Below are 14,930 nucleotides of genomic sequence, written 5' to 3'. Positions count from 1 at the left end.
ACAAAATACTGGAGGAACTCAGTAGACCAGGCAGCATCTAGGAAAATAGAACAGTCAACATTTCAGGCCAAAACACTTCAGCAGAACTGGAGAAATAAAGCTGAGGAGTAGATTTGAAGGGTGGGGTGAGGGGGAGAGAGAAACACCAGGTGATAGGTGAAACCTGGAGGGGGAGGGATGAAGTAAAGAGCTGGGAAAATAATTGGTGAGAGAGACAGAAGGACATGGAAGGAAGAAAAGGGGGGTGGGGAGGAGCACCAGAGGGAGATGATGGGTGGACAAGGAGATAAGGTGAGAGAGGGAAAAGGGGATGGGAAATGGTGAAGGAGGGAGAGTGGGGGGACATTACCGAAAGTTTGAGAAATCAATGTTCATGCCATCCGGTTGGAGGCTGCCCAAACGGAATACAAGTTGTTGCTCCTCCAACCTAAGCGTGGCCTTACCATTACAGTGGAGGAGGCCATGGATGGGCACATTGGAATGAGAATGGGAAGTGGAATTAATATGGGTGATCAGAATGGGAATGGGAAGCGCTCCTGCTGTGGATTCCTGTATATTGGTGAGACCCGACGTAGATTGGAAACCGCTTTGCCAAGCACCTATACTCTATCCGCCAGAAAAAGCAGGATCTACCAGTGGCCACCCACTATGCAAACTTAACTCTGTATCCCATGTCAGAACCCCATTGTTTAGACTGCTGCAGATTACATCCAATGTGCAACTTTCAACATCTCCTCAATTCACTGAAAATTACCCAACTCTTTACATATGACATGGCCTTTCCTAAAATCCATATTGTCTTTTCTTGATAACCCATCGCTCTCAATAACAATATACAAATTCTAACCTTACGAAGCAGAAGACCACATCATTTAATAAGATTGTGGGTGATCTGTTGATAACCTCAACCCTGTATGGCAATTAATCTGCAAAAGTTTTCAACCTTGATTATTGAGAATCCATCTACTTCTTGCCTTTAAGAATACTCACTCAGCTTCTATAGCCTTTAAGGAAGAGAGTTCTGAAGATGACTCTCAGATTATGAAATTTGTTTTTTTGCAGCAGCAGTGGCAGTACAGTGCAATATATAAAATTACTACAGTACTGTGCAAAAGTCTTAGCTATATCAATGTGTCTAAAACTTTTGTGCAGTACTGCATAACAGAGACAAATGCAAACAGTAGCTATATAAAAATAATTCCCATACATATAAAAATTTACATAAGGTTAAACAGTAAAACCTGTCAGCCAACACTGGTGTATCCTCCTCGACACTCAAACAAATATACACTCACCATGCATTCTATTAACGCAGAGCAAGTCCAAACTTTCCACATCTGTCAGATCAACACGGCACATCCACATGAAGTTCTCGAGAGCATCTACACTGGACTAATAGAGTCCACCTATTCCACCTTCCAATAACACATTCATCCGCAAAAGAATGAAGAAAGATCTCCTTACAATATATAATGGATTAACTTGCTTTTATTAAAATCTGCACATGCCAAGTCAATGCCTAACACATACAAGTCCCAACCAATAAACTGCACAAAACCATTAAAACACTCGGGCAAATTCCAGAGTCCTTTTCCTTGAGTCAATGCTTAACCAGGATAACTCTATGGCAGCTCCAAACTCACTTACACAGTGGTTAAACTTTGAACACTAATGAATTCAATCAGACTTGGAAGCCAAAGTCTCTCTTGTCAGGCGGCGTTGCAGAACTCCTCCTCATATTCCCCCTCTAAACTTCCCACCTTTCACCTTCTTATCTCAGACAGTCCTGACACTGGATACAGATTCTGACAATCCTGTCTATCCGTCTCATTAGTCCTTGCACCTTTGTCAGGACCCCTTAAAGCCTCCTCAGCTTCAGGATAAACAAACTCTGTCTCTCTAGCACCAACCCTGGTGAATCTTTGCCATGTGTATGTGCTGGCCTTATAACTCCTCCCAAAATGTAACCTTGTTTTTGAATTTCATTTGCGCATCTTACCAACTCATCAGTATCCTTCTGTGATTTCAGATAGCCCTCTTCACTGCCAACATTATCAACCCTCATGCCAACTATAAACATTCCAATCATACCCCCTTTGTTCACATTCCACAACAGACAACATCACTCCCCGTGCTACACCACTGGTCCCAGGCCTCCATTCACAACATCAATCTCCCATTCTTTGCTCCATCACTGGCTTTGAGGGAGGTGTGGCACGCACATCCACACATATAGAAATGCCCAACGAATCCTCCTAAATCCACTACTGACACTGGACTCTGTTCTTCCACCTTGTGCTCCACTCCACCCCACTGCATTGACTCCACTCTGGCAACATATTGCTGGATAGCTGGCCTTAATTCCCAGCTTTGTCCTACCCTCTGTTCTCAGGGAGCTACATTTTACAGGACATTTCCAAGTGCACAAGACCTTTCCAGAATCTAGGAATTTTGGAAGGATATCCTGCTTTATATGCCTTATAAGTCTCCATCAAAGGAGGTGTAAGACACTCCCTCCGTCCTCAAGCTGCAGCACCTGCTTATCCCCCCGGATCAGGGTCACGTGAAGCCATGGGAGCAGGTGGTGGATGGTCATAAGAGTAGCCGGTGCACATCACAAGTCCTGGTTATGTGACCACTGACACCAGGCAGACAATCTCTGAAGAGTATTGATAATGGCTGGGGTCACCCGTCTTGTAAAGACACTGCCCAGAAGAAGGCAATGGCAAACCACTTTTGTATAAAGATTTGCCAACAACAAACATGGTCGTGGAAAGACCATGATCACCCACATCATACGACACAGCACATAATGATGCTGATACTGATCCTTACATAAATACATGTCTTACTCCTGCTACAGTCTTCCCAAGCCTCTGAACACCTGGAACACGGTTTCTTTACATTCTTTTCCCTTGCAGTAAAGACCATCACCGACCTTTCAAACTTTTGCTACAACTATATGCCCACTCTATACACTCACACCTCTTAGAACCATTTCACTATTGCCCTTACCCCTTCACCCACCTCTCAGCACCCATTTGCCTGCACACTATGTCCTAGATCAAGGTCATTCCGTTCTGTGTAATTCCATTGCACACCTCTTCCTACCTGTAGCAACAGAAAGAATTACCACACTGGACCTCTGTCCAATATCGTAGATTTTGGTTGTCCGCACTGGACCTTTGTCCAGTATCGTAGGGTCTGGTTGTCCACACTGTTCCTCTGTCCAGTATTGCAGGGTTTGTTTGGCCACTCTGGACCATGGTCCAATATCGTAGGGTCTGGTCATCCAACCTGGACCTCTGTCCAGTATTGTAGGGTCTAGTTGTCTACACTGGACCTTTGTCCGGTATTGTAGGGTTTGTTTGGCCACAGACTGGACCTCTATCCAATATCACAGAGTTTGTTTGGCCACACTGGACCTCTGTCCAATATCATTGAGTCTGTAGTGAGTCCTGACGAAGGGTTTCAACCCGAAACATTGACTGCTTCTTTCAACGGATGCTGCCCGACCTGCTGAGTTCATCCAGCTTTTTTGTACGTCTTGATCATAGAGTCTGGTTGTCCACATTGGATCTCTGTCCAGTATCATAGGGCTTGTTTGGCCACATTGATCTTTGTCCAGTATCAAGTAGGTTTGGTTGTCCATGCTGGATCTCTATCCAGTATTGTAGAGTTTAGTTGTCCACACTGGATCTTTGTCTAGTCTCAAGTAGAGAGAGGTTGGCCATCCTCGATCTGTATTCCCTGGAGTGCAGGGAAATGAGAGAAGACCTTATGGAAGTTCATAAAATCATGAGAAGTGTGGACCTCATGACTGATTGACGATTCAGGTGCCTTGCCGTTCGACGTGGACAATCATGTCTCTCCATCCATCATAGTCCCTGGCCCTCCAAATTGTAGTTGTTGCCTCCCCTGTTTCTAACTGTGATGTTAATCCATTCATCATTTTCACTCTCTGTCTGCCTCTGCTTCTTTTTCCTTCCAGCTTTCCAGTTGTAACTAAAAGTTCTAATGTCTCTCTTCACATGATGTGTAAAGGTTTGATTGCTGTTTTCTGATTTTTTTAAGTAATGTACATTTTGTTTTCATTCTCTGTAGAACTTCATTGGTTATCCTGTCCATATTTGATATCAAATATGGACCTCATGAGAGGGAGATTTAAAAGAGACCTGAGAGATAACTTCTTTACACAGATGGTAGTGAGTACCTGAAAATAGCTGCCAGAGGAAGTGGCCAAAGTGAATACAATTGCAATACTTAAGAGGTAATTGAATAGTTACATGGGGGGAGAGACTCGGAGGTTATGGGTTGAATGTGGCTAACTGAGACTAGCAGGGAGGATGCAGCGAACAGCATGGACCAGTTGGGCCAAAGGGCCAGCTTCTGTGCTGTATCACCCCATGACTCTAAGTCTGGCAAATCTTTTTGAACTTTTCAAATGCCTAAATCATGAAGTCATGGAGATTTACAACAGGGAAACAGGCCCTTTGGCCCATCGAGTCTGTACAGATCAGGTGGCAAAAGGCAGTCTGGTTTGCTGAGGTCCAGGACAAGGGATGGTCTACCTTACACCTCTGGGATGAGTCCAGACTCCACACACCCCTCTAGCCTGAGTTTAAATCTGGCTATAAATACACAGGTTTTTAAATAGATTTTATTTGAATAGAAGTGTCCCACTGAACTCACTAAACAAACATGGCGAGCTAAATATTGAAGTTTAGCAAAGTGCATCAAAATAATTTCTTATTCAACAGCAGATTCGGGTCTGCCAGATTCCAATCCTAGGTTCTATACCCTGCTGTGACACCGAAAAGCACAAATAATAAATGCCTTCTGTGACAATCACTCCCACACTGAGTACAAGCATGTGATAGTGAAACTTAGAATCCTCTAGTTCTGTCAACTTTGCAACTTGACTGCACTGAAGAATTTTTCTCAGGTTGATCAAAGGTGACAGAGCTGATTAAGTTCCAAAGCTGATGTCATTTATCTCTAACCACCCCTGCAGAACTCTTAACCTGTAACACAGGTATTAACCCGTGTCAAGTTAATGGATTAAATTTACAAATGAGAAGTGGTGGAGGCTTGTCCAATTAGAGTTCAAGGTTCAAAGTAAATTTATTATCAAAGTAGATGTCACCATCTACAACCCTGAGATACATTTTCTTACGGACATACTCAGTAAATACAAAGAAACACAACAGAATCAATGAATGACTGCACCCAACGGGGTAGACAAACAATCAATGTGCAAATGTGCAATGGGTTGATTGTATTTAATGTATTTAAACTACTTAAGAACTTTTTTAAAAGCTATTATTAATGTTTTTTGAGAGAGTGATTTAGATGCATATCATATTTTTACTGAGTTAAGTATTGTATGTAATTAGTTTTGCTACAACAAGTGTATGGGACATTGGAAAAATGTTGAATTTCCCCATGGGAATGAATAAAGTATCTATCTATCTATCTATCTATCTAAAAGACAACAAACTGTGGAAATACAAAAAAGCAATAATAATAACTAATTAATAAAAAATAATATCAAGAATATGAGCTGTAAATTCCTTAAAAGTGAGCTGATAGGTTATGGAACTAGTTCAGTGTTGGGATGGGTGAAGTTATCCACTTTGGTTTATGAGCCTGATGGTTGAGGGGTAATAACTGCTCCTGAACCTGGTGGAATGAGTCCTGAGGCTCGTGTACCTCCTTCCTGATGGCAGCAGCGAGCAGAGAGAACGTCCTGTGTGGTGGAGGTCTGAGATGATGGATGCTGCTTCTCTCCGATAACACTCGATGTAGATGTGCTCAGGAATGAGGAGTGGTTTACCCGTGATGGACTGGGCCATTTGCACTACCTTTTATAGGCTTTTCAGTTCAAGAACAGTGGCATTCCTGTTTAAACTACATTTGGACAGGTACAACGATAGGAAAGCTTCAGAGTGATATAGGCCAAATGCAGACAAAAGGAACTAGCATTTTTCTCAGCATGAGTAAGCTGGGCCACAGGGTCTACTTCCATGCTGTATAACTCCATGGGGATTGAGGTTTGAGAGAGAGAGCAGAAAATATCATGAACTGCCTTGAATTTGCCTAGAATTTACTTTGAAGAGCTTGGAGCAATGTTGTGCAGTTGCAGGTACTTCCAGGGCCGCCAGGGAAGATGCGAACACAGGTAAAGGACTGCACAGGTTAACGGGCCGGCAAATCTGGAAATGGGCCAGCAAACACGGGAATGGGCCAGCAAGCATGATTAACAACCAACAAATACAGGTAACGAGCTGGCAGACACATGTAACAGGCTGCATAGGTAATGAGCAGTACAGGTAATAGGACTTTCCAGTACCGCCAGAGGGGAATGCCAACTCACTCACCTGGCCTCAGTGGTGACTGGGCCTATTGCTCCTATTAACTCCTGTGTTTTTGATTTTATTTAGAGCAACAGCACAGTATCAGGCCCCACCAGGCCAACCAGCCTGCACCACCCAATTACACCCATGTGACCAATTAACCTACTAGCCTGTATGTGGGAGGAAACCGGAGCACAGGGAGGAAACCGGCACATTCATGGGGAGAACGTACAACTCCTTAAAGACAACAGCTGTCAGTCAGACAGCTACAGTCAGTTACAGTCAAACCGCTACAGTCTGTCAGTAAGGCAGTTACAGTCAGTCAGACAGCTATAGTTCTACTACAGCTCTAGACCTGTCAGTGACAGCTGAATCATCCTTGCTAACATTGGAGAGTAAGATCTCAACACAACAATTGGCAACTGATGATTTCACAATATGTGTTCTTTATCTAAGTCGTCCACTTCACTTTCCCCATCAATGTCTGCACAAAGCCAAGGAATTTCAGGAGATGTAGGATCAGGGTACAATGACCAAAATCATCTTTTCCATAAACACTCAACACAAAAAAAAACAGACAGAATTGACACTGAGAAAACGGAGAGTCACAGCAACAGTAACCATGGTACTGTGTGAAATAATCCCTTCAGCCCTGGCCTTTGTCCAGGCTCCTCTGGGTACTCAACCAGCCCAACCCATGCAGATCAGGTGGATTTTACAGGCAGCACATGAACTGGGCCTCTCCCCCTGAGCTCTGGCTGCTTTCCCATTCAAAGCTTTGCATGTTTGCTCAAACAAGCTGGAACTGGATGGGAACTGTAGGCCGCATTTCTATTCTGTGACTTGTGGAGGAGATTTCACCATAGATGATTAACTATATGTAGTTTTAACACATGGTGGAATTTATGTTTTGAAATAGATTTTGCAAATAAAAACCTCTACAGACCAGTGATTACCTAGGGTGAATAACAATGTTTCTTGACTGTTCTGTCCTTATGGATGAGTTGTCACTTCCGACATCCACACCCTGCCACCACATTCCCATCCACTCCAGAACTTCTGAAGATCACAAAAGGACATCTGATCTAGCTATCCCCAACCTGCCTACAGCATTTGAAATGGAGTCTTTGAGCCTGCGCCATTCCCACTGCATATGTCTACGCTAATCATATAGAGAAGGTCTGTAGCTTTCTCCGTCTTGTTGATTCAAGTCTGTCCTGATGCTGCTTAAATGTTGTGGGCTCTTGACCTCCATCACACAATGTTTTGCTTAGGTCAACATGGTGGTGCACAGAAACAATTTGTTATGTTATTGAGCCCCTCAGGCACCGTGCTCTAGATTCTTGTTGGAAACAGTCCCCCTTCAGATCCCCTCTGTAAATAACATCTTAAACTCATGCCCTCTTATCTGAGACACCATCAGCATGGAAAATAGATTCTTACTATCTACCCAATCTTTCCAGTTGTTAGGGCTTGTTACACATGGGACCTCCACAGAGATCAGTGCAGGCAGCAGTCATTAAGGAGAAGCAGACTTCTGTCCAGGAGCAGGAGATGCGTCAGAACACACCAAAACCTGCAGACAGCCATCGTCAGTACAACCGTAAAAGGTGGTTCCCCACGCAGGTGTTTCAGAATGCTGAGGTGTTCTTGCCAATTGTCATGTGTTCCCAATGTAAATATATAATTCTACATAACTATCTGTCTACACCCAGTGTGTGGAAATAGACTGTAATTATTGAACCTGTATTTAATAACTTACTGTAATCATTGCACTTAAAGAATACATAACTTCAGTGTTTGAGTTCAAAGGAATTCTTCAAGAACGGCTGCTTGTTATGTTGAACAAAGATCTTTTACATCCATGGCTTCAATCTCTGTCAACCTCATTCACAATTACGATCTCCCTAAACAGTTTATATTCTTCTAGTGGTCGGCGCTAAGCTTCCTTCACTCTAAAATAATTTAACCCAGCATATCCCATCTCTCCTAATAACTGAAATGCTCCAATCCAGTCAACACCCTAGAGTGGTCTAACCAGTGTGTTATCAAGTTGTAACATCACATCCCAATTCTTGTTAAGATCCAACTGTATCTTTTCTAGTCTACTTTTAAAACTGCAGTCATTGGTGAGATCAGATAAAGCATGGGTTCAGTTTCTGCAGAGCATGGAGTTTCCAGCCAAGTCTTGACACTGATGTTTGTCAACTATATCAATGGCTTGGATGAGAACACTCAAGGCATGGTTAGTATGTTTGCAGATGATACCAAAGTAGGTGGAGTCATAGACAATGAAGTTAGATATCAAGTCTTCCAGAGGAATTAGATCATAGAACATAGAATAGTACAGCACATTACAGGCCCTTCGGCCCACAATGTTGTACCGACCCTCAAACTCTGCCTCCCATATAACCCTCCACCTTAAATTCATCCATATACCTGTCTAGTAGTCTCTTAAACTTCACTAGTAACTGGGTCAACTGGGTAAGTGAACCAAGGAATGGCAAATGCAGTTTAATTCAGATATGTACGAGGTGAATGGTAGGGCTCTGGGAAGTGTTGTAGAACAGAGGGGTTAAGGAGTTCAAATACAATCAAGTATCACAGATAGTGGTAAAGAAGGGTTATGCAACACTCATCTTCATGCAGGGCAATGAATATAGAAGTTTGGATGTTGTACAACACTTTGATGAGACCACCCTGGAAATGTGGTGTTCAGTTGAGGTTGCCTTGCTATAGGAAAGATGTGATTGAGATGGAAAGAGTGCAGAAAAGATTTACAAAGAGGTTGTGGAATGAGCTGCCAGCACAAGTGGTGCATGAGAGCTTGATTTCAATGTTTAAGAGAAGTTTGGATAGGTACCTGGACGGTAAGGGTGTGGAGAGCTATGGTCCCATGTAAATCAATAGGAGTAGGCAGCTTAAATAGCTCAGCATGGATAAGATAGACGGAGAGGCCTGTTTCTGTGCTGTATTTTTCTATGATTTGAATAAGTTGTAGAGAGAGGTTTGGACTTTATTGAGATTGATGTTATTAGATGTATGTAGAATGAACAGACATATAGATAGGGTGTGCGTGCCAGTGGAGTAGTAGCATCTGCAGGTGGGTGGTTCTGGGATCGAATCCAGCCGGCTCCTTGCACGCTTTCCAGTCATGCTGGGTTGAGCATTGAGCTAGCAACTCAGCCTCATAAAAAACAGACAAATGCTTAAGAAGTGGCAAAGTTGCCACCCAATGCACCACAAAGCACAGTGAGGAACAACAAACAATAGATAAGGTGAACTCACACAGTTTATTTCTAGGGAAAGGGTATCAAGAACTTCAGGGCATAGGTTTAGGATGGGGGGAGATTTGCTAAGAGCCTAAAGGGGCAAAATTTTCACCCAAAAGGCGGACAGTATATGGAGTAAGCTACCAGAGGGAGTGGTTGAGGCAGGTACAATAACAACGTTTAAAATATACTTGGACAGGGACATGGACAGGAAAGGTTTAGATGGGTGTGGGACAAATACCGGCAAACGGGACCCTTGCATGGGAATCGTAGTTAGCATGGATTGGTTGGGCTGAATGTCTGTTTCTGCTGTATACCTCTAAGAAGAGCAGAGCCCATTCCTACAGTGAGTTTGCCCATTCACCATATCTCAGCAAGCATCTGCCAGGGCATTCATGAAAGAAACTGTAGCCAACTATCAAACCGAATGGGATAATTTCTGGAATGAGATGCAGCCATGGTTCCTGAACACTGCCCAAGTTCAGAAAACAGTTAGTGTAAGATAAAATCTGCCATCCTCCACACCATGGTTTGATTTTTGAATCTTCCTTTATAAATCTGGAGCAAATCTGGAGAAGTGAGAAATAAGTTTAGCATTGAAATGTTTACCAAGAAATAGCAAAGAAAATGATCACACTGATGTCATGTACTGATTACAGACATAACCTCAATACCAGTGCTGAACTTCAAACACATACTCTTTCACACACACACACACACACACACACACACACACTCACACTCACACTCACTCACTCTTCTGCCTGCTGTTTATCAAGCCTAACCAAAAATATAAATGTCACTGTGCCAAACAGGTTTTGGGCTCAGTGCAGACTGCTACATTCCACAGTTCTAAGTGATGGCCAGGAAATTGTCATTAGTGGCATCTCAGACATTACTGCAGGCATTAATGCAGCAAGCTGTGTGGCACAGCCTTCTGTGTTCAGATACTCTACTAGCTGCTCTCAGGCATCAGTTCCAGAAGGTACTGGCACCCAGTACCCAACTACAGAGTGGTCAATCCCAGTCACTAACTTCACAGTGAGGAAGTAATGCAACTTTATAGCTAACCTTTTAAAACATTTTATAAAATATATATTGTTATGTACACACATAAACACATTTTAGTATGTCACATCTTTAGAACACTTTTGAAATGTACTGCATGTTGAAATAATCTGAAATTTACAAACCACACAACACTTGGCATAATTTAATTCACGGGCTTGCAAAAGTGTTTGTTAAGCAATAATTAGAGTTATAGAATCATAGAAAAGTACAGCATAGAAACAGGCCCTTCAGTCCATGCTGAACCATTTAAACTGCCTATTCCCATCAACCCGCACCGTAATCATAGCCCTCCGTACCCCCACCATCTTTGTACGTATCCAAACTTCTCTTAAATGTTGAAATCAAGTTCCCATGCACCACTTGTGCTGGCAGCTCATTCCACACTCTCACCATCCTCAAGTTCCCTCTCATTTCTCCCTTAAACTTTTCACACTTAATGCATGACCTGTAGTTGTAGTCCCACACAACCTCAGTGGAAAAAACTTGCTTGCATTTACCCTATCTATACCGCTCATAATTTTGTATACCTCTATCAAATCTCCTCTCAATCTTCTACATTCCAAGGAATTAAGTCCTAACCTATTCAATCTTTCCTTATAATTCAGGTCCTCCAGTCCGGGAAACATCCTTGTAAAATTTGTCTGTACTCTTTCAACCTTGTTTACATCTTTCCTGTAGCTAGATGACCAAAACTGCACACAGTATTCCAAATTAGGCCTCACCAATGTCCTATACAACTTCAACATCCCATCTGCTTTACTCAGTACTTTGAGTTATGAAAGCCATTGTGCCAGAAGCTTTCTTTACAGCCCTATCTACCTATGATACTACTTCCAATGAATTATCGACCTGAATTCCCAGATCCCTTTGATCTACCACGCGCCTCAGTACCCTACTGTTCACTGTGTAAGACCTACCCTGATTGGTTGTACCAAAGTGCAGCACCTCACACTTGTCTGCATTAAATTCCATCTGTCATTTTTCAGCCCAATTTTCCAGCTGGTCCTGATCCCTCTGCAAGCCATGACAGTCTTCCTCACTGTCCACTACACCCCCAACTTTGGTGTCAACCACAAATTTGCTGATCCAGTTAACCACATTATCATCCAGATTGTTGATATAGATGATAAACAGAAAAATGCACCCAGCACTTCATGTTTAAAAGCTTACATTCCTTGTGTAATTGAACATCACATCTTCAGCAATATTATGAGAAATTTGTTTGTAATCTGTAAAGGTGCTGTTGGAGTACTGTGTGCATTTCAGTTCTGGTCACCGCACTGTGGTTGGCTGTGACAGCACTGGAGAAGTGTAGAGAGAGATAGACACAATGTCTCAATTCAATTACCCTTGGTCAAGACACTTTGAATACAGTGATCTGCCAGAACCTCTTTGCTGGGTTGAGATAGAAAAGGCAAGATGAGATATGAGTTGCCAGTTAAAATCTGTGTCTGGAAATGTAATTCAGTGAGACTCTCCCTCACTGCTCCCCCTCTGTTATCTCTGTTGTCCCTGGAACCTTCAACCTCAGTGAGACCCTCTGTGAACCCTGCTGCCCTCTGACCTTCAACCTCAGTGAAACCCTCTCTTACTGCTCCCCCTCTGTGAACCCTGCTGCCCTCTGACCTTCGACCTCAGAGACTCTTTCTCACTGCTCCCCGTGATCCCTGCTGCCCTCTGACCTTCGACCTCAGTGAGACTCTTTCTCACTGCTCCCCATGAACCCTGCTGCCCTCTGACCTTCAACCTCAGTGAGACCCTCTCTTACTGCCCCGTGAACCCTGCTGCCCTCTGACCTTCAACCTCAGTGAGACCCTCTCTCACCGCTCCCCCTCTGTGATCCCTGCTGCCCTCTGACCTCAGAGAGACTCTTTCTCACTGCTCCCCCTCTGTGGTCTCTGCTGCCCTCTGACTCTCCAATCTCAGCGAGACCCTCTCTTACTGCTCCCCCTCTGTGGTCTCTGCTGCCCTCTGACTCTCCAATCTCAGCGAGACCCTCTCTTACTGCTCCCCCTCTATGGAAGACCCCTGCATTTGATGAAGCTCCATATTTCCACCCGACCAATGCCACACCCTCACTCCTGATTGTACCACCCTCTTGCTGTGGCTCCATTTCAGTCCCATACCAGCCACCCTTGGTGCTGGTCTCTTGCTTTCAATCCACCCCTCCACTCCCAGTCCTGTGTCGCAACCTGATCCTCTCCAGGCCATGACGGGGACTCAGAAACATAACAAATCGTTTCCATGTATCTCCATGTTTTCCTAAGCAGAACATTGTGTTAAAAGCAAAAAGATCAAGATGGCGTTAATTACCAAAACTGGAACATTCAGGTAATGTTCAGAAAGTTTATCTCTCAATTCATTTAAAGTAGGGCAGCAGGGACTGAACTTGTCTCACCACCTCAGGGGTCAGTGGTCAATAAGGACTGGGATGGGGAAAAGTCCAGTCCCTATTGTCCACTGACCCCTGAGGTGGGGAAATGCCCAGTCCTTATTGTCCATTTACCCCTGTGGTGATGAGGTGTCCAACCCCTATTGTCCACTGATCCCTGAGGTAGGGAAATGTCCCTATTGCCCACTGACACTCAGGGGTCAGTGGGCAACAGAGACTGGACATCTCACCACCTAAGGGGTCAGTGGGAAATAGGGACTGGACAATTCCCCACCTCTGGGGTGAGTGGAAAACAGAAACTGGGCTTCTCACCACCTCAGAGGTCAGTGGGATTTGGAAATGCTGATCTCTCCTTCACAAGAAACGAGCAGAAAGCCATTTGGCCTCTCAAGTCTGCTCTACTGTTCACTGAGATCATGTTCAATCTGATTTTGACCTTAGCTCCACTCTCCTACCTGAACATACACAATCCTACGGTGAATCAGCACACATGGTGAAGGAGGCAATAAGCACCATCAGTCAAAGCACTGAGCACAGGAGCTGGGATATTCTGTTACTGCTGTAAAGAGATTTGTGAGACCAACACTGGAGAAATGTGCTGAATTTTGCCAGTTGGAAGGATGTCATTAAATTGGAAATAATGCGATTGTTGAGGACGTAACCAGGACTGGGTGACTTGAGATATAAGCAGGGACTTGATAGGCTGGAGCATTTTTCCCTGGATCGTCGGAGTGAGTGGTGACAATATAGAGTCATAGAGAAGTACAGCACAGATGGTAATAAAACCAAGAGGGCTGTAGATAAGAAGGTGGTGGTCATGTGTAAAAAAAACTGCCAGAGGATGTGGCAGCTCCTTTGTTGAAATGGCAGAGCTCTCTGTTATTTCAAGGGTCCTCTCCTTTACTAATTGAATAGTGGGAAAGATAAACAAGTTCAAAGTTTTAAGAGGATATCTTCCACTAAAAAAATATAAATGAATGCTAAATATTTTGATCTTCTATTAGCTTCCGTAATTCCTTGTTGACGTGTACACTCTTACATTCAGTATCTCCACAGGAGTCTCATGGAAACGGAAGCCATCATTCGTCACCATTTGACAGGTATTTTCAGTGTCGACAGATCATACCACTTCTCCAGTATAACCCCACTCACTGACTAATACAGGGTGCTAAATGCCTTCTGGATCACCCCGTCTAACTGTGACACCACTTTTAATTAACTATGTCCTTGTACTCCCTGGTGCCTAACTTTTCCTATGTGGTATATCATTTATACCTACCATTCATAGTATGTCCTACGCAGAGCCATTGTCCCAAGCAGAAATAATGTTACAGGTTAAAGACCCTTCCTTGGTGTTTCTGGTGGATTTTATTTCTGTTTCAGATCTCTATCCATTTATTTTTAGTGAGCAAAATCAGTTGACAGGAGAGGACACAAATAATTCCCAGCACCTGGAGCTAGCCATATTAACATGGTAATGTTTAAAAATTTTAAACAGACTATAAAGTTTTTTTCCCAATAACTCATTCCCTCTACATGTTGCCTCCCTCAAATCATTCCTCGGAACTTTCCATACATACCAATGTGCAAAGTTCAAGGAGCAAAGAAGGTCACGAGCTGCAGTTTCATTAGCTCACATGCTGAGAAATCAGCCTGTGCATGTGTGGGTCTGTCTCTCATAATCCCCCACAAACATTCCCATGTCCAGCTCACCAGCCTGTTACACCATTCTTAAATCAAGGCACAACATCACCCACTTTTCCCAGTCTCCCTGAATCTCACCAATGGCTAAAAATGGTACAGGTGTCTCTACTAGACAATCTACCCTCCCATTACTAC

The 14,930-nt window shown here is 43.5% G+C and overlaps 1 protein-coding gene across 3 annotated transcripts in view; it reads right to left on the bottom strand.

The window, feature by feature from the left end:
* Nucleotides 1-14,930, bottom strand: part of LOC140715788 (uncharacterized) — a 118,853-nt gene that overhangs the window by 37,999 nt on the left and 65,924 nt on the right. Inside the window, exon 1 of one of the 3 annotated variants that reach the window (XM_073028178.1) lies at nt 1,296-1,418. The exons of the other annotated variants lie outside the window; for them this stretch is intronic. Coding sequence (XP_072884279.1) covers nt 1,296-1,365 — 70 coding nt within the window. The 5' untranslated portion in view covers nt 1,366-1,418. Of the gene's footprint in view, nt 1-1,295; nt 1,419-14,930 lie in introns of those variants that run through there. 3 annotated transcript variants of the gene reach the window in all.

This window comes from Hemitrygon akajei, chromosome 24 (assembly GCF_048418815.1).
Source record: "Hemitrygon akajei chromosome 24, sHemAka1.3, whole genome shotgun sequence".
Lineage (NCBI taxonomy): Eukaryota > Metazoa > Chordata > Chondrichthyes > Myliobatiformes > Dasyatidae > Hemitrygon > Hemitrygon akajei.
This window is presented reverse-complemented; position numbering and strand designations above follow the sequence as displayed.